The sequence below is a fragment of the Neofelis nebulosa genome, chromosome 10 (assembly GCF_028018385.1).
Source record: "Neofelis nebulosa isolate mNeoNeb1 chromosome 10, mNeoNeb1.pri, whole genome shotgun sequence".
Taxonomy (NCBI): domain Eukaryota; kingdom Metazoa; phylum Chordata; class Mammalia; order Carnivora; family Felidae; genus Neofelis; species Neofelis nebulosa.
The window spans coordinates 113,503,230-113,530,630 of record NC_080791.1 but is presented as its reverse complement, the minus strand read 5'-3'; the positions used below and the strand labels follow the sequence as shown (position 1 = coordinate 113,530,630).

The 27,401-nt window shown below is 55.4% G+C and overlaps 1 protein-coding gene across 10 annotated transcripts in view; it reads left to right on the top strand.

The window, feature by feature from the left end:
- The window catches only part of KCNQ1 (potassium voltage-gated channel subfamily Q member 1), a 320,665-nt gene that overhangs the window by 229,545 nt on the left and 63,719 nt on the right, over positions 1-27,401 (top strand). For 6 of the 10 annotated variants that reach the window (XR_009250165.1, XM_058690024.1, XM_058690025.1 and 3 more), the window contains 4 exons: positions 10,751-10,826; positions 15,582-15,676; positions 16,602-16,648; positions 17,693-17,754. Coding sequence is in view for 9 of the 10 variants with exons in the window: in XM_058690024.1 (XP_058546007.1) it covers positions 10,751-10,826; positions 15,582-15,676; positions 16,602-16,648; positions 17,693-17,754 (280 nt within the window). In the remaining variant the exon portion in view is untranslated. The remainder of the gene's footprint in view (positions 1-10,750; positions 10,827-15,581; positions 15,677-16,601; positions 16,649-17,692; positions 17,755-27,401) is intronic. The other 4 variants (XM_058690019.1, XM_058690021.1, XM_058690018.1 and 1 more) reach the window with 1 other exon arrangement.

The window sequence follows — 27,401 nt, the reverse complement described above, 5'->3', positions numbered from 1 at the left end:
CCTTGCAGACCGCGGAGTCCTTTGCCCGCAGCAGAGGGGGGCCGGCAGGCAGGGCTGTCCCCACGGTAGGCCCGAGCGGAGCTGGGCCAGGTCCTGACGTCCCAGCCCCGGCTTTCTGTCAGCCTGGCCGGTGCTGCCTGTTGGCAAAGGCCAAGGCTTTGTTCTACAGAGCTAGTGAGGGCGTCAGGCGGCAGCTTCGAGAAGCCACTGACGTGGTCGCCGGCCGTGGCCCTTTGTTTGAGCAAGGCTGGATCTCAGGAGCTCTGAGCATTCTTCTCCCCGGACCTCAGGCCGTGTCCAGGCTGGGCCATCACGGCCGGAGGGGGGCCCTTCACACCGAGGTGTCCAGAAAGCCCCAGCCTTCCGCCTGCTCCCACGTCATTGGAGGTGACTAGAAAGAGTCGGGGACGTGAGGCCGGGGTGGCGTCCCCTCCCGTGTCTCTGGCCTGGCTGAGGGGCTGAGATCCCACCCTAGAAGAGCGATCTCTGCGTCTTGGGGCCTCCCTGGTCTGCTCCCAGCTCCGCCTCTGGTCCCCCGATGGGGAATGTGTGCGCGTGTCAGTGCGCCTATGAGTTCGTGTGCGGCATCCCCCTCCTGCGCGGGGTGTGCTCTGGACCCCGGCCCCTGCGTCCGCCCCTCCCTGTCCCGCTGCCTCCGGGTTCTCCCGCTCTGTCATGGAGAGCACCCTCGGTGGCTTGGGCCGGAAAGCGGGGAGGCCGGGGCGTCCGTATCTGGGCTCAGCCCCGGCTGGCCCCGCACCCAAGCCTATCCCACCCCAGTGTCCTATTGCAGCCGCCGTCAGGGCAGCTGTCTTGCCCGGGGCGGGGGGGGGGGGGCGGTGCCCTGGGCGGGGGGCGGGGGGCTGGCGGCTGGGCGTACCCCGCTCACGCTCCACCTGTCTGCCCACATGCCCAGGTGAGGCTGGGGTCCCCTCGGATCCCGAAGGTCCCCCGGAGCGGCCCCACACCTGTCCTCTCCCCACTGTCTCATCAGCACCATGGAGGAGGAGACATCGCCCGCTGGCCTGGTCCGCTGGTCCCTCCACCTGCTGGCTGGGCGGCTCGGCTCCCTGAGGCCTTCCAGCCTGGCCATTCTTTCGGTTCGGGGCTGAGCATGGGCCCTGCACCCTGTAGGGGCTGGAAGACGCTCCAGGAGGAGAGAGGGAGGGACCGAGTCCCCGCGTGCATCTGAGCCGCCCTCAGTCTCCACAGGGCCCGCACCTGAACTGCCCTAGGAAACGGCCAGCCTTCTCCCGGGCCTCCAGGGAGATTCCTCACCCTCATCCCTGCATCGCCCCAGCCTCCCTGGAGCAGGGAGGCCTTCTGTTGCCCTGAGGTCCCCCATTTTGGAACTGGAGCCACCTGCGGGCCTGGCTGGGGGCTGGCCAGCCTGACAGCCAGGGTGGAGCTGAGAGCCTGGGCCGAGCCCTCAGCTGGGCGTCCTCCCCTGCCCGTGCGGTGACACCTTCTCTCTGCCGAGGGCACGCGACTGCAGGGCTCCTTTCCCAGCTGGCACCCGTGGCAGGGTCCTTCCCCGGCCACATGTGCCCTTGGCCGTCACCAGGCGTGCACCCCCCCCAGGTGCTTACAGGCTAGCCCAGGTGGCCAGGGCCGGGTTCTGTGTGTCTGGCGGGGGGCCAGGAACGGACGAGCGTCGGGCGGAGAATGGCCATGGCTGAGCGCGGACCGCGACCGGAGGCCATCCTCGAGCGCACAGGCGTGAGCACAGCGCGCACAGGTGAGCAGGTGGGCTCAGGTCTGCGAGCTGCATACAGGGGCCGCAGGTGCTCACACGACAGGACGTGCTCAGGGAGGCTCAGGTGTGGGGGAGCTGACCTGACTGCCCTCCTCCGGCAGCGACCCTGAGCCACGCAGCATCTGCTTCTCCCCGAGAACTTTATTTTTGTTTTGTCATGTTTTTTCTGAGTTTACTCATTTATTCTGAGAGAGAGTGAGCATGAGCAGGGAATGGAGAGAGAGAATCAGAAGCAGTCTCTGTGCACTGTCAGCACAGAGCCCGGCACGGGGCTCGATCCCACGAACCGCAAGACCGTGACCCGGGCTGCAATCAAGAGTCTGCCGGGCAACCCACCTAGCCACTCAGGCTCCCCGAAAGCTGCCCCTCTTGAAAGCCTTTAAAAAAAAAAAAAACGTGGTGTGATGTATTTATTATAAAGGTTACTGTAATATATAATATATACGCTTTGTAATAAAGCACGCAGATCTGAAATGAACAGACCAGCTTAGTTTTACAAACGTAGACACTACCCGGAAACAGCCGGATCAAGACGTGGGACGTTTCTGTCACACCGGGAGCCCCCTCCCTCCCTCCCCGTCCCGGGGAGCCCCGCCCCCTCCCAGAGCTCACAGGTGCTCCGACGGGCCCTCGCCGCGGCCAGCCTTGCCTGTCCCCGAGCCTGCATGGACGGACACACACACACACACACACACACACACACACACACACACTGTGTGGCCGGCTCCCTTCTGGGAACACGACGTTTCTGAGATTTGTCCCGCGGCCGCGTGCGCCGCTCGCCTCTTCCGCGCGTGGCCGTCTCGCACCGCGCCCCGAGCTGTCAGCAGCGCGTTCTTTGGTGTCCCTGGAGGCACACGACACCCTCTGGCTACCTGTGCTGCTGCAGGTCGACGTTGGTCACTCGGAGCTTTAGGGACGCGGAGTGAAGCCGCCCTCGGTTCCGACGGTGCCTTTCGGTGGACGTGTGCACCACTGTCCCCGGGGGGCAGCACCCGCGGGCCTGTCGCGCCACGTCGTCGCTGACGCCTGACGTCGTCCGTCTTCCTCGTTCCGGCCATTTTAGCCAGTGCGCAGAGCACCTCATTGGGGCGTCGATCAGCGTTCCCCCGACCAGTCGTGGCGTCGAGCGCCGGTTCGTGGGCGCGTTGGCAGGTGGACGCCGGCGTCGGGGAAGCGCCCGTTCCAACCTTTGGTCTGTTTTTTTTTTTTAAATCATGCGGTCTTTTCCTCACCGACCTGTAGGCATTCTTGATACTTTCTGGATACAAGTCCTCCACCAGCCTTAGAGGGTCTGTTCACTCTCTCGATGATGTCTTTCCATATGGAGAAGCTCTTAACTTTAAGGAAGCCCGAGTGGTCAAACATTTGTCTTTTATTGTCGGTGCTTTTGTGTTGGGTTAGATCTCGGCCGTTCCCGAGGTCCCGCAGCCACATCCTGCCGTCGTGTTCTCCGGGACGGTCTTCGCCGTCCCGTTTAGGTGTCCGGCCTCGCCAGAATTACTTTTATAACTGTGTAGCAGGAACCACGACTCGCGCTTTTCCGTATGGATATCCGCTTTGTCCCGGGACCGTTTATCGAAAAGAACATTCTTTCCCCGCTGGACTGAAACCGTGCCTTGGTTCCAAGCCGAGTGATCGCATGTATGTGTTTGTGCCTCTGTATGCTCCGGGCCGTTCCGCTGAGATAGTCATCGATCGAATCTAATGCCACCTGATTAACAGTGCGACCTAAGACTGCCTCCACTGATACCCTCCGTTCCTCCCTGACGCTTGGCGGTGAGGCTTGAGCTCCGTCGCGTGAATCTGCCGAGCTCGTTGTTCTTCAAAACTGTTTTGTCTGCTTGGGGCTCCTTGCGTTTCTGTAAATATTTTAGAATCTGCTTGAAACTTCCCCCCAAAATATTAACAAATAAAAGCATTCAGAGACTGATTGGAGTCACATCGAATCCGTACCTCAAAATGAGCACCTTACGGATATGGTATCTTCCAGCTCGTAAACCTTGTATCCTGAATTAATTCATGGCTTCTTTCCTGTTTTTCACTAGTGTTTCTGTGTAGAGACCTCGCTCGTCTCCGATAGATTTATTCTGAGGCATTTTATGGTTTAGATGCTGCTGTAATTGGAACCTCTTTATTTTTTTTCTGATTGCCGCTAGCATATAGAAATGCCCTTGGTTTTCGCGTGTTGTCTTTAAAACCAGTGCTCTTGATAAATTCATTGGGCAACAGAATGGTTTGTCTGAAGATTCTGGAGATTTTTTTTTTAAACATCTATGATTACATCATTTGCAAGTAATGATGGTTTTACTTTTCTTCCCATCCTGTCATTCTGTCTTTTGTTTCCTTTTTCTTCCCTTGACGCGCTGGCCGAGGCTTTCAGGATGATGTCAAGTACAAATGGTGACAGCGGACGACCCTGCCTGGCTCGCTGTCTCAGAAGGAAGGTGTCTAATGTCTCACTGTGGAGTATGATGTTCACTCTACTGGGTTTTGTCTGGTTTCCTGCATGTATTTGCTTTCTACATAACACAGCTTCCGTCTGTTCCTGGTTGCTTCTCAGTCGCGTTTCTGACTGTGGGTGGGTCTTGAGTGTCATCAAATGTTTCTCTGATCTTTTGAATTGATCACATGTCTTTTCTTATGCTTATTCTGTTGATTGTGGATTTTACTCTGTGATTATAAAATAAATATAATTTATTCTTATTCTGTGGCTTATTCTGTGGGTTGGTTTTCGGATGCTAATGCAACCTTGGATAAGTGGATCAGACCTCATCTAGCGTATGTCTTTATAGACAGCGTTGGGTTCAGATTCTTGCTATTATGGGCAGGACATTTGCACCTACAGTTATGAAAGATTGGCCTGTGATCTGCCTTCTGCTTCATAAAAATCCTCCAAAAGATTTGTAGAAAACTGGTGTTATTTCTTCCTTAAATGTTTAGAAGAATCTACTGATAAAATCACCTAGACTTAAAGTTTTATTTATTTTTTTAAATTTTTAATGTTTGTTTATTTTTGAAAGAGAGAGACAGACAGACAGACAGAGTGCAAGCAGGGGAGGGACAGAGAGAGGGGGACACAGAATCTGAAGCAGACTCCAGGCTCCGAGCTGTCAGCACAGAGCCTGACGCGGGGCCCAAACTCACAAACCGCGAGATCATGACCTGAGCCCAAGTCGGATGCTTCACCGACTGAGCCACCCAGGTGTCCCTTGTTTGTTTATTTTGTGCAAAGATGATTAAAATTCCAAATGTAACTTACGTAATTCATACTGGGAACTTTGAAGTTTTTAATGTCTTGTGTCTGTTTTTATATATTATGTTTAAGGAATTGATATATTTTAACTAAGCTCTCAAAATTATGTTTGTACATAATATCCTCTGAGTAGAGTTTTTGATCCTCGAGGTCTATAAAGATGTTCAATTTTTGATCTGTTGGTGATTTGCAGCCCCACGTCCCCCGGTCACTCTTGCCAAAAGTTTGTCAATGTCATTAGTTTCTTCAGGGAATCAAAATTTGGCTTTGCTGATGTTTTTAACGTAAGGTTCATTTTTTATTTCATTGAGTTATACTCTGTGTTATCTCTTTCTATCAACTTTCTTTGGGTTTAATTTTTTTTAAAACTTCTTAAAACAGAGGTCAGCCTCCCTCTTCTCTAATATACATTAAAGGTCATCAGTTTTTTTCTAAGGACTTATTCATGGTACCTCAACCATTCATTTAGCTGTGATATTCGGCATTTTTATCATTATTCAGTTCAAAATACTTTCTGACTCTTAGTAGTTTTTTTATTTGACCTTGTATCATTTAATTTCTAAGACACTTCAGAATTTCTGGTTATCTTTTCCTTATTGATTTTAACTTAATTTCATTGTGGTCAGAGAACACACCTGTGTGATTGAATTTTTTTTGAAATTTGTTAGAACTTGCTTTTAGAGCCCTGTATATAGTCTGTTTGGGTAAGTGTTCCGTGTGCACTTGGAAAGCTTATGTGCTATTCAGCCATTGAGAGCAGCGCTCTGTAAATATTGACTAGGTCGGGTTGCCACTCATGTTGTCTAAATTCATCTCTCTGTCTATGGTTTGACTGCTTTGTATCAGTTGCTGACAGAGGTGTATTCAAATCTCCCCCCATGATGGTTCATGTTCTCTTTTACCTTTTAGTTCTGCCAGTTTTGCTTTATGTATTTTAAGATTATGTTTTTAGGTGCATACAGATTTAGAATTGATATCTTCTTACCAGAGTGATGGCTTTTTAAATTATGAGATATCCCTCTTTATCTCTGGTTATATTTAAAGTTTACTTTGTGTGATAGAGTTTACCTATACCAGCTCCCTTTTGGCTACACCACGACATCTCTTTTTCTGTCCTTTTGCTGTCACGCTTTCTACATCTTTATATTTTTAGCCCCGTCTGCCAGTGTTGGTCCTTTAATTGGAATGCTTTGTCCTGTTGCAGTGCACGCACTCTGCTGCCTTCCACTCATCCCCCCTTTGTCCCCTCACTTCTTTCTTATCTCCTTTCCTGCTTCTGGGTTAATCAAATATTGATACTATTTAATTTTTATTCTCTGTTAGCTTGTTGCATTTACACATTTGTATTATTCCATCAGTGGTCGACATCTTGACTCATCAGGGTTGACCTCAAATTAGCACTTTTGCCACTTCCCTGACAGCACAAGGTGCTCACAACTGTGTGACTCCATCAACACCCTCTGCCTTTTATGCTGTTTTTATCACGCATTTCAGCTATGCTATACAGATACATGTGTGTATCCCATTTTTAACTGCATGCAGATTTAGTATTGATATCTTTCTACCAAACTGACCTTTTTTTTTTCTTCAATTATAAAATATCCCTCTTGGTCTCTAGTGATGTTTAAACCTCACGAAACCTCACTATTTAAGTCAATACAAATTTAAACTTTCTCATAAATCTGCCTTTTTATGTGTCCTTGATTCCTTCCTGTATCCCCATGCTTCCTTCTGGGATCATTTTGCTCTGCCTGGGGGGTCCCCTGAGTCATTCTTCCAATGCAGGTCTCCTAGCAGTGAATTCTCTTGGTTTTGATTTTGTTTCCTTCCTTCCTTCCTTCCTTCCTTCCTTCCTTCCTTCCTTCCTTCCTTCTCTCCTTCCTTCCTTCTCTCTTTCTTTCTTCTTCCTTCCTTCTGTCTCTCCTTTCTTCCTTTCTTTCTCCTTCCTTCCTTCCTTCCTTCCTTCCTTCCTTCCTTCCTTCTCTCCTTCCTTTCTTCTTTATTTCTTCCTTCCTTCCTTCCTTTCTTTTTTCCTTTTTCTTTTTGGTAGTTAAATATACATAACATAAAATGTAGCATCTTAACCATTTTTGTGTACAGCTCAGGGGCATTGAGCACATTCACGTGTCATGCGGTTGTCCTCACCATCCATCTCCAGGACTTTTTCATGTTGTGAAACAGAAACTCTGTCCCCATTAAACACCAACTGTCATCCGTCTCCCCCAGCCCCTGGATCCCACCGTCCTGCTGTCTGTCTCTATGAATCTGACTCCTCTAGGGACCTCATCTGAGTAGAATCCTATAGGATTTTCTTACTTTACTTTTGTCTTCATATTTTTTTAATTTTTTAAAATGTTTATTTACTTTTGAGAGAGAGAGACAGAGAGACAGAGCGTGAGCAGGGGAGGGGCAGAGAGAGAGGAGACACAGGATCTGAAGCAGGCTCCAGGCTCCGAGCTGTCGGCACAGAGCCCGACGTGGGGCTCCAACTCACGAACTGCGAGATCATGACCTGAGCCGAAGTCGGACGCCTCACACTCAGGCGCCCCAACTTTCATCTTCATATTTCAGGGTATATTTGATGGGTCTCGAATGCTTCCCTGTGCACTTTAAAGATGTCACCGACTTTCATCCAGTCATCAGGATAATGGGCCATCCCCTCCTCCACTGCTCCCATGACCTTCCCTGTTTCCCAGCGGCATTACTCTCATAAGCCCAAGGATCTAAAGCGCTGTTTGAATGTGCAGCCTGATGTGTTCCATCGTTTCTGGAAAATTCTCAGCCACCGAGGCTCCACTTGTCCCCTCCCCTTGTGGGATTCCACACGTACACGAACTTTTAACCAGATGTCCCTCGTCTTACCTTTTTGTGTGTGTTTAATTCTGCTGTGTCTCCGTGCTCCCACCTGCCTGTCCCCTTGCAGTTGTCGTGTGCCCGCTCTGCCATCAAATCCATCTGCTGCATTCTTACCTTCCATCCTTGTCCTTTCTGTTCTAGAATTTCCATTTTAGTATTTTCACTGCAGATTTCATTTCTCTGGTGGAATTCTCCTTCTATCTTCTTGCACCCATGATCTTTATTTTTTTTAAGCTTATTTATTTATTTTGAGAGAGAGGCAGAGTGCGTGCACGTGTGCACAAGCAGCGGAGGGGCAGAGAGAGAGAGAATCCCACGCAGGCTCCTTCCTGTCAGCGCAGAGCCTGACTCGGGGTTCGATCCCACCAATGGTGAGATCAAGCGTCGGACATCTAACCAACTGAGCCACCCAGGTGCCCCTGCCATGGTTACTTTAAAGTCCTCATCTAAAAGCTCTGAAGCAAACCATAGCTGTCTGTTTGCTCATGCATCCGTGGGTCAGCATTTGGGCCGCTCGTCTGGTGGTCTCCCTTGGGCTCGGCTGGGCAGGACTGGGTGGTCTCCTCCAGCCACACGTGTCTGGAGCTGCCCAGCCAGCAGCCCGGCAGCAGCCTCGCTCAGACACGTCCGTGGGGCAGCAGCATTCCGACGGGATGACGGTGGGAGCTGCGAGGTCTCGAGATCACGGCTCAGACTCACGGCCCTCTCCCACCACGGGGGACCTCACCTCTTGCTTGGGAGAACTACGGAAGATCTTGACCCGTCTTCAGTCCGCAACAGGCTGTCGTCGGGCCGTAAGTCCCAGCACAAGGTTCACTCACCCCTACAGGACACGTCAGAGTCTCATGTGATGAGTGACGGCATCCGCCCTTGTTTCCTGCCTTTGTCCAATGCCCGGTCCCCAAACCAGCACCGTGCGTTTGAGGGTCTCGGGGCACCTGCGTGGCTCACTCGGTAGAGCGTCTGACTCTTGATTTCGGCTCGGGTCGTGATCCCAGGGTCGTGGGGTCCAGCCCCGCGTGGGGCTCCGCACTGCATGTGGAGCCTGCTTGGGGTTCTCTCTCTCCCTCTCCCTCCATCCCCCCCCCACCCCGCTTGTGCGTGCACATGCTCGCTCTCTCTCCCTCTCAAAACAGAAAATAAAATAAATAAAAATAAAAAATGTAAAAAGACCACAGCCCGTTTTCTCGCTCACGATCCTGTGGCTCAGCAATCTGGGGTCAGCTCGGCTGGGCAGCCGTTCCGCCGGCTTCGTGTGTGTGTTCGTGCAGGTGCGGCCATCTGGCGGCTCAACCGCGGCTGGAGGGTCAGGGGCGGCCTCGCTCGTGCGTGTGTCGCTTGATGCTGGCTCTTGACTGGGGGTCCCCGCTCTCCTCCGTGTGGCTGCCCCAGCCAGCCGGCTCAGACGGGCTCACGCGGCCGCGTTCCAGGAACGCATCGGCTGTACACGGCGTGGCTTCCCAGCATTCTTTTTGTCGGAACAAGCGTCAGGTTCCCCCAAACTCGCAGAGTGGGAAGAGCAGAGCCGTCTCTTGATGGAGGAGCTTCAAGTACGCAGCACATCGCCTGCGTCACATCCCTAGATCTGTTTCTGTGGTCTGTTTTCTCCCTTGGTTGTCGGTCTTTTGAGCGTAAAACACCACGTACGGGCTCTCTGCTATCTCCCCGCAGATGATCTGGTCTTCCTCCAGTGTGGAAAGGGCACAGGGCAGGGCGCTTTGCTCCGGGTGGAGACTGAAACGATTTGAGGCCATAGGGGTCTCGACTGAAAGCTTGGGGAGTCCCAGGGTCCCATCTCCTGGGTAGACCCTGAACCCCAGTGCTCCCCTCCGCAGTGACATAAGTCTGCAAGTTGTCTGCTTAGCTTTTTACCCTCCTAGAATCTTACCCCACGCCTGTGCAGCTTAATCCACAAATGCTTCAAGGGGACATCCTGTGAAAGGGGGCTCACGGCTCAGGGGCTCCCGTCCCCCCAAGTCCTGGATGTCTTTGTGGCCCCGGACTCCCCTGTCTGTCTCCCCAGCCCGACGAGCCTGACTCTGTGTGCTACACGACAAATGCATCAGTGCTCAAAGGAGGAGACGTGCGGCCACATGCACGGCCCATGTGGTCGGTCTCTTTTCCGGGATCTCAACCCTTCACATCGCCGTGTCGCCCCGCAGCCGTCACACCACTGTGCTGGTTTGTTCCTTCATCTCGTGGGGGTTCTTGGCAGAGGTCGGGTCACACGCGGGCTGCGTGGCCAAAGCCGCACGGCTTCTGTGCAGGTGTATTTCCTTCTAGACGTCTTTCTATGCACACCATCAGCCATGTTTCCAGAAGGATCTTTGTTTCTAGAAGGGACTTGACAGGGGAGACAATACAATCTCCTGACACAGTGGCTCAGGCAGTGACTGTCTCTGGCTTGTTCCTCCTGTAGCCCTTACATTTTCCGAGCACGTGCGCATGTGTGGCGACAGGGAACGTTCCAGCGTAAAGGGGCTTCAGGCACGCGCTGTACTCCTTCCCCATTATACTGGTGAGGAGCCTGAAGGCCCAAGGGTGGAAAGAAGCTTCTGTGGTTCTGCTGTGAGTTAGGGGCACAGCCCGTATGAACCCAGGACTCTGACTCCCGCACCATTTCCAAGCAACAGACGAGGCAAGGGTCCCTCTGGGCTCCTCCTACTGGCTAAAAGCTTCTTGCCTCTGGCCTGCCCTCTTCCCCTGCCAGGATGGAGTCTCGAAGACCTCCATCTCGTGTGGTGAACATCCTCCGCGTTTCTGGAAGGGCCCAGCCTGCACGCAGGAGGCACTGGGGAAGACGCCGAGACGCTGAGAGTGCCGGGCGCAGGATGACCGTCCCAGGGGGGCCACTCATGCGTCTTCTCCATTCTCTGCCACAGGCTGCGGGAGCACCATCGGGCCACCATCAAGGTCATCCGGCGTATGCAATACTTTGTGGCCAAGAAGAAATTCCAGGTGAGTCCTACGCTCAGCCCTCCTGCCCTTGGCCAGCCCCGGCAGCCGCTCGTCCACCCTCGGCCAAGACTACGAGGCCTCCATACCCGGTAGGGCATGGAGCCTAGACCTCACCCATACCCTACCACAGCCTAGACCTCACCCTTCACCCGTCAGATACCCTGAAACAACGTCATTCTCCACCCCGAAGACAGCGGGCCCCTGGGAGGACACTGCCCTAGGGTCCAGCCTGGAGCCGGGTGCACACAGAGCCTCAGGGGCTCACACAGCCCTCCCCTAGGTGACTGACTGATGATGGCAATGACATACAGTGTGCCAAGCCCGCCCCACGTCACCTGGGCAGGAAGTGGGGTCCCCTAGGCCCTGGAGCCCCGTCCCATGCAGTCAGTGCTCCTGGCCCTGTTCTCCACCACCCCCCACGTGAGTCAGGAGAACAGAAGGGAAGCCCGGCCCTGCCTGCCCCAGGGGGGTGGCCCACCTTTACAGGGAGAGGTGGGAGGCTCCTCGGCTGGTGGGGCTGGAGCCCGAGGGCTCCCATCCCCCAGCAGCTGTCCGTCCCGGGCTGGGTCTTCTGGGGCCCCCAGAAGAAAGCCAGCTGGTAGCAGGCACAGCTCCTTCCTCCTGCTGTGGGGACAGTCCTTGGTCTGAGGAGGTCCCAGGCTCAGCCCTCACTCTGAGAGCATGTAGACTTCAGAAACGGGGACCCGCGGAGCTGCTCATTCTCTTTCCAGAAGGCTTGGCCACCAGCGCCTTTAAAAAGTGACTGCCCGCTAGAATTGGGATTGGGGGCCACCCAGAGCAGTGGCAGCGTCCAGAGCCCCAAGCAGGGAAGGGCGGGGGCTGACCTGCTCACTTCCCCCAGCGCGGACCCCGCAGGGCTGGGGCGAGAACCCGTGCCCCTGTGTCCTGCTCCCAGCTGCGGGTTCCACACGGCCCCTTCGGCAGAGCCCACACCCACCTGGGCCACGGAGCCCGACTCGGTGGGGGGTTCTGGAGGCAGGTCCATGGCGGTTCTTCCCCATCTGTAACGGGAACCAAGAGCCCGAGAGATTGGCGTGAGACGGCGTCCTCACGTCTCGCACACGGCCGTCACACGCGGCCAGCTTTTGGGGAGCATCTTCCCCAGAGACGACCACCACTGATCCGAGCCCCAGGAGCGCCCCTCGGCGAGCCTCCCGCCCCCCCACTAACGAGCGGTGTGCAGCTGCGGGAACCCCCTCCAGGGGTCCGGTCTGGGCAGGACCTAGGGGACCCCGGGAAGGACCGGGATGGGCCGCCCTCACTGGCGAGCAGCCTGGCAGTGACAGCTGATACCAGACATCAGCCTGGTGAAGCAGAGGGCTCCGTGGGGCATCTTCCAGGGTGGGGATGGCCCCCAGCCCCAGAAGCCAGGCCCCTGAGGCTCCAGGGCCGGGCCTACCGCCTGAGCACAGCAGGAACAGTGGTGGGGGTCGGCTGTGCCAGGGTGGACAGCGGGCTTCCGGGGGGGGAGGGGGTGTTGTTGCCAGGATTTAAGCACACCCAGCACGGCAGGCAGAAACTCGGGGCTTCTGGCAGGCCCCGGTCGGGGGTAATGCGGGCAGCTTCCCGCTCGGGACAAAGTTTGTTCCTGGCAGACAGGGTTCAGGGGCTGGAGCTGACTTGGGGAGCACCCTGTCCCGGAAATGCAGGCGAGAAAACTACCTGCTCGCATCAGTAGGGGCAGTAGGGGCCCTGTACTTCCTTCCAGGCTGGGGTTCCCCTTGCCTGCCGCACAACACGGGCCAGGGCCCTGCAAGTGGCCTGGGAGGCCCCCAGAAGCAGGCCGGGCAGCCCCACCTTCCCTGCTCTCTGACGCACCCCTGTGCACAGGACCCTTGGGGGCCTCGAGTAAAGCAGGTGGGGCCCTTTGAATGGAGAGGCTCTGAGAGCCTCGCGATTTGTTCTTGCAGGGCACACGGGCTCTCAGGCAAGGCGGGGACAGGGGCGGCCTCAGCCTCACCAGCTGGCCCTTGTTGCAGGGAGGGACAGGGACGGGGGGGAGGGACCCACAAGGTAGCGGTGGGGGGGGGGGGAGCCCCTGGCAGGGAGGAGCTCTGCAGGGCTCCGGCCCAGGCCCAGCTGTCAGGGATGCCTTCCCTTCCCCCCTGTCTGTCTGTCTGTCTGTCTGCCTGCGCCCGCACCCCTCCCCGCCCCCAGCCTCAGGGGCCGCAGACGTGGCGGGTGGCCCCCCGCCTGCCTCGCTGGCTGGCCGATAAGTGCCCGGCGGGCCGCCCCTGTGTCTGGCCAGAGGAGCCAGAGCCTCGTAGGCCTCCGAGTTTGCCTTGAACTCCCGTGTCCACCGTCGGTCAGTCTGGTCGGCCCTGCATTATCTCAGCTCATCTCAGCCTCCGGCTGCTGCGGCCGGAGGAAACTAGCTGTGGAAAGCTAAGATGGTTTCTGCAGCTGGGCCCCAGGCAGCCCCTTGGACAGAGGCCTCCAGGAGTGGGGACCAGACCCTGGGGGGCTCACCCGTACTAAGAGAAGTCTCAGAGGGCCTGGGGCCCCACTGGGCCACGGGCCCTGGGTCTCAGCCGGCGTCACTGACCCTTCTGTGCTCTACGCTCTGACCAAGGTGAGGTGGGCGGGGCCATGCCCAGCAGCCTTACCCCGAGCCACGCCCAGAGAGCCGCCCCTCCTCTGCGGGCGTACACGCTCCCGCACTCCCGTGCCTGCCCAAAGGCACATTTGTGCACACCAAAGTCCCAACACGCTCAGGTGCCCGGGTCTCCCTACACGCCACCCTCCACGACCTCCAGCCTGTCTGGGAGCCCGGCACGGGGATGTGCCCCACCCCAGGCCAGGCCTGCACCGCCTTGAACTCTGAAGCCAGCCGGTGCCCCAGCCTGCCCCAGACCTCACGGCATGCCTGTAGGTGCCTCGTGCCTCACAAAGCGCTTTGGCCCACAGCAGGCTGTCATGACTCAGGGCCGCCTTCAGCGTGCACCAAGGAAGAGCTCAGACTCTTACAGAAGGGACGAGCAGACATTCCCATTCCCATCTTGCAGAAGGGACGGTCAGGGATCGGCATCCCCCATCGCACAGAAGGAAAAACCAGGATCTGGGGACATTAGCACTAGCCCGTACCCAAGTGTTGTTTTGATGACCGTCACTCAGCTCAGTGTGGACGGCCTGGAGTCCCAGCCCGTGCCCGACCCTGTGATGTCGGGACGGGCCTGGCATGCGGCCCACAAGGTGACACGGGTGGTTCTGGGGCCCCGCACGGTGGCAGGTCCTTCTGTTGGGGGCACAGCTATGGTTTGGGGAAGATCAGGGCAATCCCAGCCCCGCCAATCTCAGGGTCCTGACTCGGGGCCCGGAGAAGGACTGTATGTTGCCTGTGAGGGCCCCCCCGGTAGATCGTGTGGGGCGCAGGAACCCCCTGGGCCCCTGGGAGGGGGAGGCCTCTGCCTTGGACCTCCTCCAAGGTCCTGCCTTGGACCTCTCCTTGGACCTCCTTGGGCCTGGCAAGCATAATGCCAGGGTGCCCGTGTTGAGTGCAGGGCCCCTGGGCATGTCAGAAGGGTACCCAGGGATCTGAAGGAGGTGCCCTCAGGGGGGCCCGTCTTTATGGGGAAGCAGGGGTGGCCACGCCCTCAGACTGGGGTAGCCCCAGTCTCGGGGGGAGAGGGCACCCCAAGGAGGGGAGGCCTCAGGTGGGCAGGGGGACATGTCCCCAGGGGCCCCCAGGCTCGAGAGCCAGCCCTGACATCGGGTGGGGTATCTGCACCTCATTCCTTCTTGGCCTCTGACCCAGCCGGCCTGCTGCACCAAGATGTCCGGGCCTTTGCCCTCCTCAGCAAGAGGCAGCACCCCCAAACTCATTGCTAACGTGGACTCTTCAGTGCTAACGAGGACCCTGGGCCCTTGGGTAGACGGGTTCTACGTCCCCACGCGGCTCTGGCTGGCTTGTGTGGGTGAAGGGCCTCCTGGGCCATCGAACCCCCATGCAGCCGGCCTGCTGCTACCTGGGGGAGACCCTCGGCCCACAGGCTCCTGGGAACGGGGCCATAAATGCGGCTTGAGGTTTCACTGGCATCATAAGAAGCCTCATTCTCTCTGTTGTCGTTTCTGGTGATTTCACCTGAGCACCACGTGCATTTACGGGCTCAGAGCTGGCACCAAGCCCAGGTGCCTTGGGGTCAGCTGCCCTGCCCTGCGCGGCCCCGGGCTTGCTGCACAAACAGCCCCTCTGCCCTGGCGGCCTCAGAAGCCCGGCGGACGGCCTGTGCCAGACAGCAGGCACGGCTGGCTGAGGCTGTCACCTGAGGCCACCTCCACCTGCCACGGAGACTACCTGGGAAGAGGGCAGAGCGGGCCACCCCCCCCCCCCCAACCCGCCTCCCTGAGAACAGTGGGCGCACCTGTCCGCGAGTGTGTCCAGGCTCAGCTTGGGGCCAGGGGGACAGTGGCTGCACAGAGCTGTGTGTGCCCATCAGCAGGACCAGCTCTTCCCAAGAACAGAGGCTGGTAACCTGGAAAGGGAAAGCAGGCAGGCCCCCGCGGTGAGTGAGCGGGAAGCTAAGGCCCAGAGAGGCCAAGCACCGGCCCGGGATCACCCAGCCCCAGTGACCAAGACTGGAGCAGCCGAGCCACTGGAGAGGGCGTGCTGGGCCAGCACTGCCCTGTCGGGCCCCAGGGGTAACCTCCTTAAACCCACAAGGGGCCCCTGGAGGCGGGCGGCTTCCCTGCGAGTTGCCCGCAGGGCCGGGGGTGACGCATCTGTCCGCCCTGCAGCAAGCGCGGAAGCCCTACGACGTGCGGGACGTCATCGAGCAGTACTCCCAGGGCCACCTCAACCTCATGGTGCGCATCAAGGAGCTGCAGAGAAGGTGGGCGCTGCTGCCAGGATCGCAGGACAGGGAGGTCGGCGGGGTGGGGCCCCCTCCCGCACCGGCCTGGCGGCCCCTGCTCCACACACCCCCCCCCCCCCCCCGCCCTCCCCCGCGCGACCCTGGGCAGCCCTTCCCACCGCCCCACCCACAGCACGGGCCTCCTACCCCCCACTTCCGGGCAAGGGCCAGGCCCCGCCCCAGGACACGCCCACCGCCCAGGAGACTGCCAGGGGCAAAGCCCCGCCCCCCACCCCCCCTCCGGGTCTGCACCCTGGGCTGTCCCAGTCCTAGACCTGGAGCCGCGAACCCTAAGTACTGGCAGCCGCCGTGTTCCAGGCTCTGGCTTCGAGCCCGGAGCCCTCGTTCCCATGGAGGCAGCATGGTCCTTGGGCCCTGCGCAGGCTCAGGCCAGCTGTGCCTCTACCGCGGGCTAGCCTGGGAACCCAACGGCCTGTGTCACAGGGTATGGCTGGGACACCGTGCCTGTCCTCGGGCTGCTCCCCACCCCGCCCAGCCCCATGGCTAACCCGCTCTAGGGATAGGAAGCCCACCCATCTCGGCAACCTGGCCTCGCTCTGGAAGGGCTCACTCGCGGCACGTTCTCTCTGAGTGTGGCTGAGGCACCTGGCCTGGGCCACTTACAAGACAATGGCAGGACACTGGGCAGTCCTGAGGCCCTGCGCTGCCCAGGGGGTACGTCTAAGGGGCTTTCCAGCCACTGCTCCCCACCTCTGAGCCCCCTGCCCGTAGTAGTACAGCCTCTGGGGCCTGGAAAGCCCCCGGAAGCTTTGTGGGTGCCCCCGAAAGGGGTGGGTGGCTTGTCGCGCTGCTGGGCACCTTGCCTGTCCACCCACCAGTGGGCTGAGTGCATGCGCGGTGCCCAGGCCCAGCACGAGCTCGTCCCCGTCTGTCTCCCTCCCAGGCTGGACCAGTCCATCGGGAAGCCGTCCCTTTTCATCTCTGTCTCAGGTGGGTTCCCACGTCAACATAGGGTGGCCAGCACCCTCACCTGCCTCTCCCCACCAGAATGGGCCACCAGGGCCTCAGAGGTACAGGACATTCAACACGCCAGAGGGGACCAGGTGGACCCAACCCTGAGCCAAGTGCCCTGGAATTACGCACCCTACGAAGAAAGGTTCAGTTAGTGCAAGGAACCACGTGGGTCCCTTTAAACAGCAGGCCTTCTAGGCCATCAAAGATCTAGAGGTAGAAACGTGACCCGTATCCTATGAAGGAGGAGACCTGGGGAAGGGGGCTCGGGGGGTGAGTAGCCAGCCCAGAGCCCGAGGGGCCATCAGCAGCAGTGAGGGGGATGCCATTCTCCAGCTCTGACTCCTCGTGTCCTCTGGAGCGGGGCTACGGTCACACTAGGAAGTTCCTTGGGATCGGCCTGGCCCAAATTCAAGCGGGAGCCATGGCTCACACAGGGGCCAGAAGGCAGGGCAGCTCGGCCTGGGCAGGGCTAGTGCAGCCTGGGGCGGGGGACAGGGGGCACAGAAGGTCCACGTTCGTTCCCAGACCACTGCGATAAAGCAAATGTCACAATAAAGTGAGCCAAAGGATTTTAGGGTTTCCCGGTGCACGTAAAAGTTACGCTTACACCAAATTGTAGTTTACTGTGTGCGACGGCATATGTCTGCAAAACCAACGTGCACGCCTTAATTAAAACGAACTTTGTTGCTCAGAAGTGCAAACCGTCATCTGGGCTCTCGGCGAGTCCCGTCACTGATGACAGATCACCAAAACCAAAACAAATGTAAGAATAAAAAAAAAAAAAAAAAAAACGTTTGAAATAGTGCAAGAATGACTGAGTTGTGGGGGTGCCTGGGTGGTCACAGACCTGAAGAGGCAGTGGGCCACGGGGCTCCCTGCCCAGCCCACGTCTGGAGCTCCCAGCAGGGAAGAGCTTGCAGAGATGTCCTCCCAGGTGAGCCCCCCACCCCCGTCGCCCTGCTCTCTGAGGCCCTGCCCCGGTTCTGCCCCTGTCCCTGATTCTGGTGCTCTACCCCACAGAGAAGAGCAAGGACCGGGGCAGCAACACCATCGGGGCCCGCCTCAACCGGGTAGAAGACAAGGTAGGCGTGAGGGGCCCGGCCCCCCGCTGGCTCTGCCGGTCACCGTCCCGGGGGCTGGCACCCACAGTGGCCGTTCGCTCGCCCACATCCGTCCTGAGCTGCCGTACGGGATTCCGGGGGTGCTAGGGGGCTGCGGGCCTCCCTGCCCCCTCCTCCTGTGCCCAGTGCGGTTCGCACGGCCCCGGGAGCTCCCCGAGATCCGGCTCACATCCACCCCCCTGGATGAAGCTGGGCGTCGGTCCCCTGGCGCCTGGTTTGTAGACCTCCGGCAAGTGGCTTCTTTACTGACCAGCGGCAGCCAGTGCCCACGGGCCCCTCCCGGTGCGCGCGGGGGACGGGCAGTGCCGTCTGGGGGAACATCAGAGGTGCTGACCGTGGCACGCAGGTGCATCATCGTGCATGGGCAGGGAGGAAGGGTCGCGTGCTCGGGGACCCGCGGCTGTAGGGTTCTGAAGGAGGTGGTGGCCGGGCCGGCCAAGGCCCTGCTGGGCGGCCAGGTGGGACCCCGGGCTCGGGATTCCAATTCTGTGCCGCAAAACCCGTGCTCCCTCTGCCCCAGGCACAGGGCGCTCGGCCCCCCAGGGTGCCCCCACTCCCCTAGCAGCCTTGCGGGCCTCTCAGCCCGGGGGGCCTCTTCCCGGGGTGCCCTGGGGGCCGAGGGAGGCTCTGGGGAGTGGGAGGGCCTTTCTCAGGCTCAGGCCCACCCTGTGAAATCTCTGTGGTCTGGAGCGGGCTGTTATCTTGCCCGACAGCTCGTCCGTCTACACGGGCTTTATCTGAAAGTAGCTGGGAGGCTAAAAATAGAGGAATTTCTGCTGGGCAGGGCCTGTGTCTGCCGCTCGGTTTCCCCGGCAACGCCGGGCTCTGGCCCGCTTTCAGCCCGCCGCAGCTGAGTGGGCGGGCAGGGGTGCAGCTCCGTGTTCCCACCCGGGCGCCGGTCCGCAGCGTCACCACCTCCCCACCTGCTCCATCTGCCCCCGGCCCGGGCTGGCAGCTGGGCCCTGACACAGTGTGGGACGAGGCGGGGGCCGGGGGGGAGCACCGTCCAGGTGCCACAGGGACCCTCACTCCGGGCCTGGCCAGCTGACACATTTGACCCTGCCGCAGGGCCTGGCCCTCTGGCCAGTGCAGGCCCGAGGCGGGAGGGTACCTGGCCTGCTCTCACCCGGTGGCGGACGGCCCTGCCTGGCAGGACGGGACCAGTCGGGAGGTACCAGAGGCCCAGGGACCCTGGGCTTCGCCGCTGCCGTGAACAAGGTGTATCCTTGGCACTCTCTCTTCTTTGTGCGTGGGGCCAGGGGCTCGGGGCTGCCATGCCCTTCTAGAAGCAGCTGGTGGCCACACTCAGTGCAGCAGGCCAGGCACCTGTGTGGGGGCTTCTAGACGCCCAAGGAAGCAGCGCTCGAGCAAGGAATAGGCCCAGGCCCCTCTCCCCGACCTCCGCACCCAGCCCTGGAACCCCGGCCCCCACAGCCGACAGGAATTATGGCGGCCCGTGGGTGCATGAGCCTTTCTGCCCCCGACGGCCCTGGGAGTGGCCCCTGTTCCGCCAGCTTCCAGATGTGCTCGCCTCTCCTTGACCCTCTGCCCTGCTGTTCTCGGGCTTTCTCACAGCTCTGCCCGCCAGGTCTCAGGACAGGCCACCCCTTTAAACTCAGACTGAGCCTGATGTCCTCTGGGGGCGACAGTGGGTAGGAGACAGGGTCTCGGGGAGGAGCGCCCCCTCCCCAGGCTGGAGCAACGTCATCCAGCAGCCTGCGGGGCCTGAGACCCAGGATGCAGAACCGTGGTTGGCCGAGGTGGGGCCAGCGCTGGCCTTGGGGAAACAGAACTACGTGCCCGCGTTTCTTCAGATCTGAACAACAAAGAAGTGTTTTCCGGAGTCCCTGATCCCTGGCGACAAGGTTTGGGAACAAAGCCCCCAGCGGCCTCGGCACCCGGGAGAGGGGCCGTGGCTGGGCAGTAAAGGCTCGGACGTCCACACGGGCGGCGATTAGGGAGGCCGGTTCTGGGAGGTCTCCACCCCCTCCTGCTGTGGGGACCGGCTCGGGCTGAGAGGTGGACTCATCTGCTGAGGGTCGCCACGGTCCCGGGCAGGCCGTGCTCCCCGCCCAGCCTCAGCCCCACTGTCATCCCTCAAGGCACTGCTGGAGATGGGCTGCCCTGGGCAGAGGCCACCCCTCGGCCTGCCCCGGCCCTCCCCCACCGCTGGCCCATGCCCCCTGGGGGACAGGCCCTGGGAAAGGGCCTCGCCAGGTCCAGAGGGCAGAGTGGCACGTCCCGGGCCCCACATTATCACAGTTATCACTGGGCCCATCGGGACTATAAACAACCCCCCGAGCAATCCTGCTGACTGCAGGAAGCCAGGGGCAGGAAATCCCTGGGCCTTTCCTAACCCCACCGCCACCGGGCCGGCCCTCGGGCCTCAGCGGTCTGGGTGCCCCGTCCCGGGCGGGCTCTCGGAGCTGCAGGCCAGAGGCTGGAGGAGGAGGGGGAGAGGGGCGTCTGGGCTGCACGGCTGCTGGCCCCCATTCTCGGGAACGGATCAGTTCCAAAGACCAGGGGTCTGGGGTGTCCACTTGCAGGGAAAGCTAGCTCAGCTTGTTCCGGGGGGGGGGGGGTCTCGATTTCCCTGCAGAGAGCCCCCTTTCCTTATGTCCAGGCCAGGGGGCCACATGGGACAGAAGGGCCCATGTACTCACTGCCCGAGCCCTCGTCACGGCTCGCGTGTGGCAGTGGAGGCTTCCCCCAGCTCAGAGCCCCCCACCCGTCCGTTCCCGCCCCTGGCTGCCGAGCATTCCCACCCCATGGCCTGTGCCCCCATGGGCCTCCCCCTCCAGACGGCCGGGAACCTGCCCCCCACCCCGGCCTCCCTTCAGTAGTGAAAGGAAACGGTGTGAACCGCTCTTTGCACACTTCTGTTTAAAAAGCCACCCCATGCTCCTCCGTGCTGCCTGTGTTCCGGAAAGGACTTGTATGTGGCCAAGCCAATCCTTTCTTACAGGTGGGGAAACTGAGGCCCGGAGAGGTGGAGCGCTTGCCCAGGGTCACACAGCCGGCTAGGTGAAGAACCGGTCCCAGTGGAGGCCACAGAGGGGTCGGGGAGCTGAGGTGCAGAGACAGAGGGAGCCAGAAAGTGTGCTTCAGAAACACGGAAATATGAGGGGTCTGTTGGAGGAGAGGCCGGGTGTAAGCGTGGAGGGCCAAGCGGGGGGCAGGCTGGGGCTGGGGAGTGGGGGGCAAGCAGTAAGGTCCGGAGGCCGAGCCGCCCAGGGGAGCGGCACAGATTCAGACAGGCCCCGGAACAGGAGTCCTGAGAACACGGCCCCTGCCCGGCCCCCGGCTCCCGGCTCTTCCAGGGCTGCTCAGAGGACAGGCGTGCCCTTGGCTCCCTGGGGACTCCCTGGGGAAGACTGCTCCAACCTTCCTCCCCGTGTGTATTCTTAGCTCGGTCCTCAGGACCCGCTGCGCCGTTTATGTTGAGCCCTGTTTATTTTGCAAGTTCAGTTCGTGCTGCTTTTGCTGATATGAGGAACACGGTGGGCTGGGGCCGGGAGCATTTCTTTCTTCTGTTTCTGCTGGAAACGTCCACGGCTTAAAGCCTGGAAGGCCTGGGTTTGCAGGCCCCGGTTCAGAGGGTGTGGGTGGGAAGGGGCCCCCCAACACCTGACCCTCCTTCCGCAGGCTCCCGTCCCAGGCCCTGGCCAGGCATACCTTTCTCCTGGACACGAAAGCCCCCCGCCACAGCTGCCCTGGCCCCCTCCCCTCGGATCAGATAAGCCTGGCTACCCAGGCCTTGAAGTCTGCGCCAGACTCGGCTCCCTAGCTCTGGCCTAATCCCCCCAGCCGCCAGCTGGCCTGAGGCCCTGTCATCCCAGCAACCCCCTCCCCGCTCACCCCCAGGAGCCGCCTTGATGCCCTGCCCTGCTGCACACCACGGCCTCCCTGCAGCCTCTAGGTGTTTGTCCTCTCCCACTAGGTGATCGTCCGGCCGGCCGTTTGGTCTCCGGCCTCACCCACCCCCACCTCACGTTGTGCATCATTTCCCAGGCGCTGCTGAAACCCGCTGGCTAGTATTTGCTTCAGGAGTTTTGCATTGGAATTTATGTGCGAGATACACACACAACCAAGCTGTCCTTTTTCTGTGCTGTCTTCGGCAGGTTCTGGTATGAAATTTATGTGAACCTCACTGAGTGGGCCGAGAGGTGTTCCCTCTTTTCCTGTATTCTAGAATATTTTACTTAGAATTAGGATTTTTTTTTCCTCCCTTGAATGTTTAGTGACGTTTAAAGGTAAAGCCAGCTAGGCCTGGTGCTTTCTTTGCGGGAAGACTTCATGTTCTAAGTCAATGGCCTCAATGGTTGTAGGACACAGGTTTTCCATCTCTTCTTGTGTCAGTTTTGTTGAGTTGTACGTTCTAGAAATGTGTACATTTCTTCTCAGTTTTCCAACTTACTGGCATTATCGTTTTATTTTTTTACTTTTTACTTATTTATTTTGAGAGAGAGAGAGAGAGAGTGTGAGTGGGGGGGGAGCAAAGAGAGGGAGAGAGAGAATCCCAAGGAGGCTCCACTCTGTCGGCGCAGAGCCCAACACGGGGCTCAGACTCACGAACCGTGAGATCATGACCTGAGCTGAAATCAAGAGTCGGAAGCTTGACCGACTGAGCCCCCCAGGTGCCCCCTGGCATTATCATTCTAATGCCTGTATCCTCAGTAACTAGGAACCTTTCTTAATTGCCAATATCGTTTATTTTGCCTTCACATTTTTTCCCATTGGTTGAGCTTGCCAACTATTTGTCGATAATAAATTCATTAATATTAGTGAAAAAAATAAAAAGTTTTTGACCTTGTTGATCCTTACTATTGTAGATTTCCATTTCGTTTCATTTGCTTCCTCCTATTTACATGGCCTTAACATGGCTCATTCTCTTCTTAGGTGGATAGTTACTAATTTTCAGGCTTTCTAGATTTCTAAGATGTGAATCTAAGGTTATACATTTTCCTCTGAATACCCCTTAAAGTGCATCAACCAATTTTGATATATAGCATTTATTTTTTTTTAATTTTTTTGTTAACGTTTATTTATTTTTGAGACAGAGAGAGAGACAGAGTATGAACAGGGGAGGGGCAGAGAGAGAGGGAGACACAGAATCGGAAGCAGGCTCCAGGCTCTGGGCCATCAGCCCAGAGCCCGACGCGGGGCTCGAACTCACGGACCGCGAGATCGTGACCTGAGCTGAAGTCGGCCGCTTAACCGACTGAGCCACCCAGGCGCCCCCGATATATAGCATTTAAATTTAATGTTCATTCCCTTATGTTTTTCTGATCTCCATGATGACCCCTTATCTTCCCCAGCAGCTATTTACAGCCTGACCTTTGTCATTGGTAGAATTGTGGAAGCTTTCTAATCTCACTTGTCAGAGAAAGTGATTGGGTGACATCAGTCCTATGAAATACCGTGACACGTATTTTGTGGTACAATAAGTCGCCCATTCTTGTAACTGGACCTTCTGTACTCGAATGCCATGTGTCTCCTGACGTTGTTGAGTGCAGAGTTATATTTATGTCCATTAGGACAAGCCTGCTAATCGTTTTCTTGAAATCTATATTCTCACTGGAATATTGTTATCTACCCAATCCATCACTCCTGAGAAATACAACAAAATTCCTACTGTTGTGGAGAATTTAGTGTTCCTTACATTTCTGTCAGATTTTGCTTTATGTTTTTAGATCTTACGATTAGATGCGTATATCCAACTTTTTATACAGTCACTGCTGGATTCAGTGTTTTATACTTACGTAGCATCCTTTTTATATCAAGTAGTGTTTTGCTTGCCCTTGAAGTATATTATCATTGCCATACAAACTTACTTTTGTTTGCACATCTTTTTTTTGGAGCTTTAATTGAGGTGTAATTTGCATGCCATAAAATTCATGCAGTGTAAACGTACAACAAATTTTAGTAAACTTCTTGTTCGAGGTGCAGCCATTGTCAAAACTAAGCTTGAGGAGCGCGTGCGTGGCTCCGTCGGTTAAGCATCCAACTTGGGCTCAGGCCATGATCTCATGGTTCATGGGTTCGAGCCCCACATCCGGCTCTCTGCTCTCAGTGTGAAGCCTGCTTTGATCCTCTGTCTCCTCTCTCTCTGCCCTTCCCCCCTTCTCTCTCTCTTTCTCAAAAATAATAACAAAAATTATTTTCAAAAAGATTTCCTCCACATCCTCGCCAGCATCTAGAGTCTCCTGATTTGTTCATTTTAGCCACTCTGACCGGCGTGAGGTGATATCTGAGTGTGGTTTTGATTTGTATTTCCCTGATGAGAAGCGACGTTGAGCATCTTCTCATGTGCCTGTTGGCCATCCGGATGTCTTCTTTAAAGAAGTGTCTATTCATGTTTTCTGCCCATTTCTTCACTGGATTATTTGTTTTTCAGGTGTGGAGTTTGGCGAGTTCTTCATAGATTTTGGATACTAGCCCTCTGTCTGATATGTCATTTGCAAATATCTTTTCCCGTTCCTAAAATTTGCCTTTTAGTTGTGTTGATTGTCTCCTTTGCAGTGCAGAAGCTTTTTATCTTCATGAGGTCCCAATAGTTCATTTTTGCTTTTAATTCCCTTGCCTTTGGAGAGGTGTCGAGTAAGAAATTGCTGCGGCTGAGGTCAGAGAGGTTTTTTCCTGCTTTCTCCTCTAGGGTTTTGATGGTTTCCTGTCTCACATTCAGGTCCTCTATCCATTTTGAGTTTGTTTTTGTGAATGGTGTAAGAAAGTGGTCTAGTTTCATCCTTCTGCATGTTGCTGTCCAGTTCTCCCAGCACCGTTTGTTAAAGAGACTGTCTTTTTTCCATTGGCTATTCTTTCCTGCTTTGTCAAAGATTAGCTGGCCATATTGCACTGTTGGTGGGAATGCAAACTGGTGCAGCCGCTCTGGAAAGCAGTGTGGAGGTTCCTCAAAAAATTAAAAATAGATCCACCCTATGACCCGGCAATAGCACTGCTAGGAATTTACCCACGGGATACAGGAGTGCCGATGCATAGGGGCACTCGTACCCCAATGTTTGTAGGGGCACTTTCAACAATAGCCAAATTATGGAAAGAGCCATAATTCATTGATGAATGAATGAATGAATGAATGAATGAAGAAATGATGAATGAATAAAGAAATTGTGGTTTATATACACAATGGAATACTACGTGGCAATGAGAAAGAATGAAATCTGGCCATTTGCAGCAACGTGGATGGAACTGGAGGGTATTATGCTAAGTGAAATAAGTCAGGCAGAGAAAGACAGATACCATATGTTTTCACTCTTATGTGGATCCTGGGAAACTTAACAGAAGAGCATGGGGGAGGGGAAAAAAAGTTAGAGAGGGAGGGAGGGAGGCAAACCATAAGAGACTCTTAAAAACTGAGAATAAACTGAGGGTTGATGGGGGGTGGGAGGGAGGGGGGTGGGTGATGGGCATTGAGGAGGGCATCTGTTGGGATGAGCACTGGGTATTGTATGGAAACCAATTTGGCAATATATTTCATATTAAAACAAATAAAAAAGATCTCCTCTAAAGAACAAAAAATTAAGCTTGAGAACATTTTCAACATCTCCCCAATTCTCCCAATTCCATTTGCAATCATTGCCATTTCCCACCCCAACCATAGTCAAAAACTGATCTGCTTTCGGTCTTTGTATCAAGTTTCTATACGGCTAGAAATGTGCCTTTTGTAAGTGTCTCATATAAACGGAGCCATCCAACTTGTGGTGTTCTGAGTGTGGCTTTTTTTACATAACGTAATGTTCCTGAGATTCCTCTGTGTCGTGCCGTCTATCTCTTTCCTTGTTAATGCTCACTAGTATTCCGTTGTGTGGCTAGACCGCATTTTGTTTATCCTTTTGCCAGTTGATGGACATTTGAATAGCTTCCAGTTTGGGGGTATTATAGGTAATGCTGCCGTGAACCGTTATCTGTAAGTCTTTGTATGGGCACATGTTGTCCTTTCTCTTAGTTAGGTTCGTAAGAGAGGGACTGATGGCTTTTATGGTAAGTCTCTTTTCACCTTTCTAACAAACTTCTAACCTGTTTCCCAAAGGGGTCTGGACCATTTTGATTTCCCACGAGTAATGTCCAGAGGTTCCACTTTCTCTGTATCCTTACAAATACACCGTAGGGTTGGTCTTTTTTATTTCAGCCGACCTGGTGAGTATGTAATTGTATCCCATCGCGGGTTTGATTTGCATTTCCCTAATCACTAATGACGTCAAGCAACCTTTCATGGGCCTGTTGGACATTCATAGTCGTGTTTGGTGAAATGTTTATTCAACTCTCCTGCCTGTTTTCTAACTAAGCAGTTTATTCTGTTATTGAGTTGTAAGGGTGGTTTATATGTTCCAGATACAAGTACTCCATGAGATATATGACTTACAAATATTTTCTCCCCTCTGCGGCTTTTCTAATCATTTCTTTTAAAAACAAAAGTTGTAAATTTTAATGAAGTCCAGTGTATGTTTCTTGCAGAGCTCATGATTTTGGTGGTGTACCCAAGGCCATGAACATTTTCTTCTGTTTTCTTCTCGAAGTTGTATGGGTTTAACTGTTACATTCAGGTCTATAATTTATTTTCAGTTAATTTTGGGGTGTGGTGTGAGGTCAAGTCTAAGTTAAGTTCCTTTTTTTATTTCTTTTTTTTCCTTATAGAAATCCAATTACCTCAGCCTCTTTTATTGAAAAGACTATTTTTCCTACTGTGTTGTCAGACAGAAATTATATTGTCAGAAATCAATTGAGCATAAACATGTGGGCTTATTTCTGGATTCTCAATTCTGTTCTCTTGATCCATATGCCTGTCCTTAAATCCACATCCCACTGTCTTGATGATTGTAGCTTTGCAGTATGTTTTGAACCCAGAGAGCGTAATTCCTCCAAGTTTCTTCTTCTCCCTCAAATTGTTTTGCCCATTCTAAGCTCTATGAATTTTTCTACAAATTTTAGAATCAGCTTGTCAGTTTCTACCACATTAATGAAAGAAAGAAAGAAAGAAAGAAAGAAAGAAAGAAAGAAAGAAAGAAAGAGAAAGAGAGAGAGAAAGAGAGAAAGAGAGAGAGAGAGAAAGAGAGAGAGAAAGAGAGAAAGAAAGAGAGAAAGAGAAAGAGAAAGAGAGAAGGAAAGAGAGAAAGAAAGAGAGAGAGAAAGAGAGAGAGAGAGAAAGAGAGAAAGAAAGAGAGAGAGAGAGAAAGAGAGAGAGAGAGAAAGAGAGAGACAAAGAGAAAGAAAGAAAGAAAGAAAGAAAGAAAGAAAGAAAGAAAGAAAGAAAAAGAAAGAAAGAAAGAAAGAAAGAAAGAAAGAAAGAAAGAAAGAAAGAAAGAAAGAAAGAAAGAAAAAGAAAGAAATCCCACTGGCATTCTGATAGGGATTGTCGAATCTGTGGATCCATTTGGTAAAAACTATCATCTTAATATAGTGTCTCCTAATTCATGAGCATGGTATATCCTTCCAGTCATGTGATCTACTCTAGTTTCTTCCAGTGATGTCATTTTGGGTGTACAATTCTTACGCATCTTTTGTTAAACTTACCTCTGAATATTTTATTATTTTTGGTGCTATTGTCAATGGAATTGCTTCCTTCATTTCATTTTCGAGTCGTTTATTACTAG